The following is a 4,762-nucleotide window of genomic DNA, read 5'->3' as shown; positions in this document are numbered from 1 at the left end:
TTTTTTAAACAAAGTTCACAATATTTATTTGTAGTTTTCAAATCATGATTTGAAGACAACAAACTTTTACAAATTGAGTTCACAATTTTTGGAGGAGCGATACCTCCAAAACACTCTTCTCACCGCTAAGTGAGACTTTAAGCACAACCACAGGGAGACAAATGCGTGGAATTCAGTGGAGATTTCTTGTTCGACATAAAAATAAACATGAGCAACAAACCCCCACTAAATCCCAACAACACAAAAGTCTTATCTGTAGTTGTACGTCAAAAATTCACGACGCTGGCATTCAGCGACGTGAAGCCAGAGCGACAATAAACATGTCCTTTCGGTAAGCAAGCTACTTACCACACAGCCACTCCTGTGCCTATCTTTTTACCTCTGAGCCCCTTTCATTCCTATTTTACTCTACTGGACTCCAACAGCTAATTGATGTTTTAATAAAATCCAATTATATTTTTATAATTAAATATTATTAGGAACTGTATTAAAAAAATTGTTGAAATGTTTTGTGTATTGTAAAAATATAATCAATATTCTTTTCTACTCTAGGCACAAGGCCCAAAATTTTTGGGGAGGGGGCCAGTCAATTACATCGACCCCAGCACGCAACTGGTACTTAATTTATTAACCCCGAAAGGATGAAAGGCAAAGTCAACCTCAGTGGAATTTGAACTCAGAAAATACCGCTAAGCATTTCACCCAGCATGCTAACGTTTCTGCCAGCTCACCGCCTTTAACATTTGGATGTAAAGTATACATTGTTTTCTACTCTAGGCACAAGGCCTGAAATTTTTAGTGAGGAGCCAGTCGATTAGATCAACCCCAGTACGCAAATGATACTTAATTTATCGACCCCAAAAGGATGAAAGGCACAGTTGGCCTCAGTGGAATTTGAACTCAGACCATAAAGATAGATGAAATACCGCTAAGCATTTTGCCCAGTGTGCTAACGTTTCTACCAGCTTGCCTTAGAAGTATAATCAATATCATTGCAGATAAATTTTAACAAAATCCTATGTGGACGCCCCAGTTGTGAACCACTGTCCTAATCCTTCAACAACTAGCATAAAGCCACCTCCCTCTCTACTAAGTCAAGGGGTTTTGATGTTTGTCTTTTAACTTACATGGTGATCTCAATGGTGCCAGTGTCATGAAAAAAAAGTACCCTGGACACTCTTCAAGGTTGTTAATGTTAGGTGTCATGCAGTGGGACTGAACCCAAGATCACATGGTTGGGAAGAAGGGCTTCTTAAACATGTCTTACAGTAGGAAGATCTGGCTGCTTTTAGCAGTTCAATGTCTATGTTGAAGCTCCTTCACTGGCTTGAGTTGATATATTGTGAGTTAGATACAATGAAAGATGCTGCATTACAGGTATTTATAAAGAAAGACATTAAAACAATATAAAAATGATGATGATGATGATGATGATGGTGGTGGTGGTGGTGGTGGTGGTGGTGGTGGTGGTTGTGATGATGATGATGGTGATGACGATGATGATGGTGATGATGATGATGGTGATGATGATGATGATGATGAAGTCAATGACAACAACAATAGTTTGACAATCCTACCTGTTTTTCAACCATCTTGAAAAATTCTCTGTGTTGTTCTTCCTCTATGTTACAGTGAAGTAAAAATGATCGAAGAAGTAACGCATGGTTTACAATGAATGTACAGTTCTTTTCCTGTTGCTAGATTAAAAAGATAAAGTAATAAATATCGCATAAACATTTAAAACTTCTTTTCAATGGTACAAACCTCACTTTCTTTCTTTTATCTTTTACTTTTTTCAGTCATTAGACTGCAGCTATGCAGGGGCACCACCTTAAAAGATTTTCCATTGAACGAATTGAATTCAGTACTTATTTTATGTTTCTGACTCGGTGCTTGTTCTATTGGTCTCTTTTGCTGAACTACTAAGTAACAGGGATGTAAACACACCAACACTGCTTGTCATGTTGTGGTGGGTTACAAACACAGACATAAAGACACATACATACCTATACATTATATGTGTGTGTGTGTATGTATATATATATATATATATATATATATATATATATATATATATATATATATATATATATATATATATATATATATGGAGACCTCTTTTCATTTTCCATCGACCAAATGCACTCACAAGGCTTTGGTAAGCTTAAGGCTATAGTAGAAGACACATGCCCAAGGTGCCATGCAGCGAGACTAAACCTGGAACCATGTGGTTAGGAAGCAAACCTTTTACCACACAGCCATGATGTACCTATGTGAGGACATATATTTAATATATTCCACTAAACAACAAGATCTCTGAAAAGGGGATAATAAACTCAAAACCAGGAAAAAATTTGAACATAAAACTTGATACAATAATACATTCATTCTCAAAGTAAATAACATTGTCTGTCTGATTTATTGAGAGGATGTAAGCAAATAATAAGAGAAAGGGAAACATCAGGAAGAAAAGGCAATTAGAACAATGAGGCAGTGATGCAAAAAGACCCAATAATCTAAATGATCAAGGGGTCTTGGCACTGGAGACGGTGGGGATTTATCTCCCCTGCTAGTGATATAAACAAGAATGCATTTTGCACCAAATGCTAATATGGGAGTTTCTCTCGTGGTTATTTTTGCAGTATAGTTTGTTCCTACAGAACATCCACATTTAAGTGAAGATATCATTGGTATTGATATTGCCTCTGTTGTTAATATATATATTTTTTAACAAGCTCAATGGCTAATCACGACACCAGTGCATGTACTGGCATGGAGATGAATTGCTGTTGTCTCTAGCAGTCTCGCATCCATCATCGATAAGACCAGGGAAGGTCAAAACTGTGTGATCTGCTAGTCTTGGTGCTGGAGGTCGTGGGGATTTATCTCCCCTGCTAGTGATATAAACGAGAATGCATTTTGCACTAAAAGACAATATGAGAGTTTCTCTCGTGGTATCTATCACAGTATAGTTTGTTCTAACAGAATATCCATGTTTAAGTGGGGATAAATATTATTGCTCTGGTTATAGAATTCCAAACTTACCAAAATGATGAAATTTGAACACAAATTTTAAGATAGAGCCTGTAATTCTACCCTTACAAAAATAATAATTTCAAAAAGCTAAAATCATGATATATATATTTTTTTTTTTGTTTCAGTCATTTACCAAGGTAAACACATAAATGTGAAACAGGGTTGGAAAAAATAGTACTCAAATACCAGAAGTAGAGTAATATGCTTTATTATTATTAAAGCTGCAAAAACAACACAAAAAAAAACTGCTACTCAGAGTTTCATGTTCCTGTTCGTTGGACACTAAACTGTCCGATGAACGGAAACATGAAACTCCGAATAGCAGTTTATTGTGATACTTTTGTGATGCAAATTCATTAGAAGGGACTTGGTTTTGGGGTAGATCGGTTCAGACCGTTTGCAAGTATGATGCAGAGTGAATGCAGATCTGTTGTTAGCAACAGCATCAAAACGAGGGAAGCAGATAGAAGAGAGCTTCATTTGATCCAATGCATTCAACAAGGACAGATGACGAGATGGGAGGAACATGTTGTTGAGAGGAAAATAAGATATGGAGGTAAACCACATCTCGGCTAAGTTTTGTGATTCAGTCATCCTATGATGTTTTGCCATTACCTGCAAATCTAGTAAGATGGAACGTCTCAGAGAATGATATATGCAAATGTGGAAAGGTCGGAACACTGAAATATATTCTTTCCAACTGTTCATTAGCATTGAACAGGTATACATGGGGACACAACCTGGTCCTTAAGGTTATCTTCAATGCTATAAAGAACCAAATTGATCTCAACAACAGTGAAAACAAAACGTTGAAAGTACCAACTAAAGATTTCATTATCTTCGCGCACTCAGGACAGCGGATCCGTTTCAAGAAGAACAACAAACTTCCTGTGAGTGATGAAAAGTGGAACGGCTATTGGGAGGTCACTGCAGATTTACCAGGGTGCCAGGGAGTCTTTCCCATCCCAGTTACAAAAAAACTGGACATTTTAATGTGGTGTGAATCTAGTTGAGTTAACAGTTCTTCATGAAGATAACATGGATGCCACTTGGGTTCGAAAGATTGACCGTTATATAAACCTTCTCAAGGAATGTGCATACACAGGCTGGAAAGCGGAGCATTTTCCAATCGAAGTCATATGTAGGGTGTCTGTTGGACACAGTGTGAGACAACTGTTGTTATCGTTAGACCTAACTCATTGTAAAGTAAATACCACCATGACCAATATCCAAACTACAGTGGTAAAGGCTAGTCACTGGATTTGGTTATAAAAGAGATGATGAGCGAAGGCTAGAGGAATATTGAGCTTTATTTGATAACCAGTTGATCTAGCAAGTGGGGCCTCATATCAGTGAGATTGGTGTACATTGATGCCATCGAGAGGTAAGCCCCGAAACAACACCCATTCTCTCCTGATGACCCCATACACTTGCTGGCTTCCAGTGTGCAGAGTTCTCAACTGGTAGTACTTGCATGTGCAAGTTGTTTGCAAAACGTCATTGCAGCTTTAATAATAATAAAGTATATATATATATTTCGTATGTGTATTTCGTGTGCAAGATTCTTGATGTGGATACGTGTGTTGAAATAAATGGAAGTGGAGAGACAAGTTACTGAAAAGATTGCAAGAGTGCAATGAAATAATTTAACAAAAAACTATATAAATTAATAAAGGACTGAACCAGTGCGTGTGTTTATTACCGGCATAATGCCTCTCCCAAGGTT

At 37.2% G+C, this 4,762-nt stretch overlaps 1 protein-coding gene across 1 annotated transcript in view; it reads right to left on the bottom strand.

The window, feature by feature from the left end:
• Positions 1 to 4,762, bottom strand: part of LOC106867508 (eIF-2-alpha kinase GCN2) — a 177,582-nt gene that overhangs the window by 44,017 nt on the left and 128,803 nt on the right. The window contains exon 5 of the mRNA XM_014912393.2: positions 1,578 to 1,697. Within this exon, the coding sequence (XP_014767879.1) occupies positions 1,578 to 1,697 (120 nt within the window). The remainder of the gene's footprint in view (positions 1 to 1,577; positions 1,698 to 4,762) is intronic.

Source organism: Octopus bimaculoides, chromosome 16 (assembly GCF_001194135.2).
Source record: "Octopus bimaculoides isolate UCB-OBI-ISO-001 chromosome 16, ASM119413v2, whole genome shotgun sequence".
NCBI classification, from domain to species: Eukaryota; Metazoa; Mollusca; class Cephalopoda; order Octopoda; family Octopodidae; genus Octopus; species Octopus bimaculoides.
Note: the sequence above shows the minus strand (reverse complement) of the source record. Positions and strands in the feature narration are given on the sequence as shown.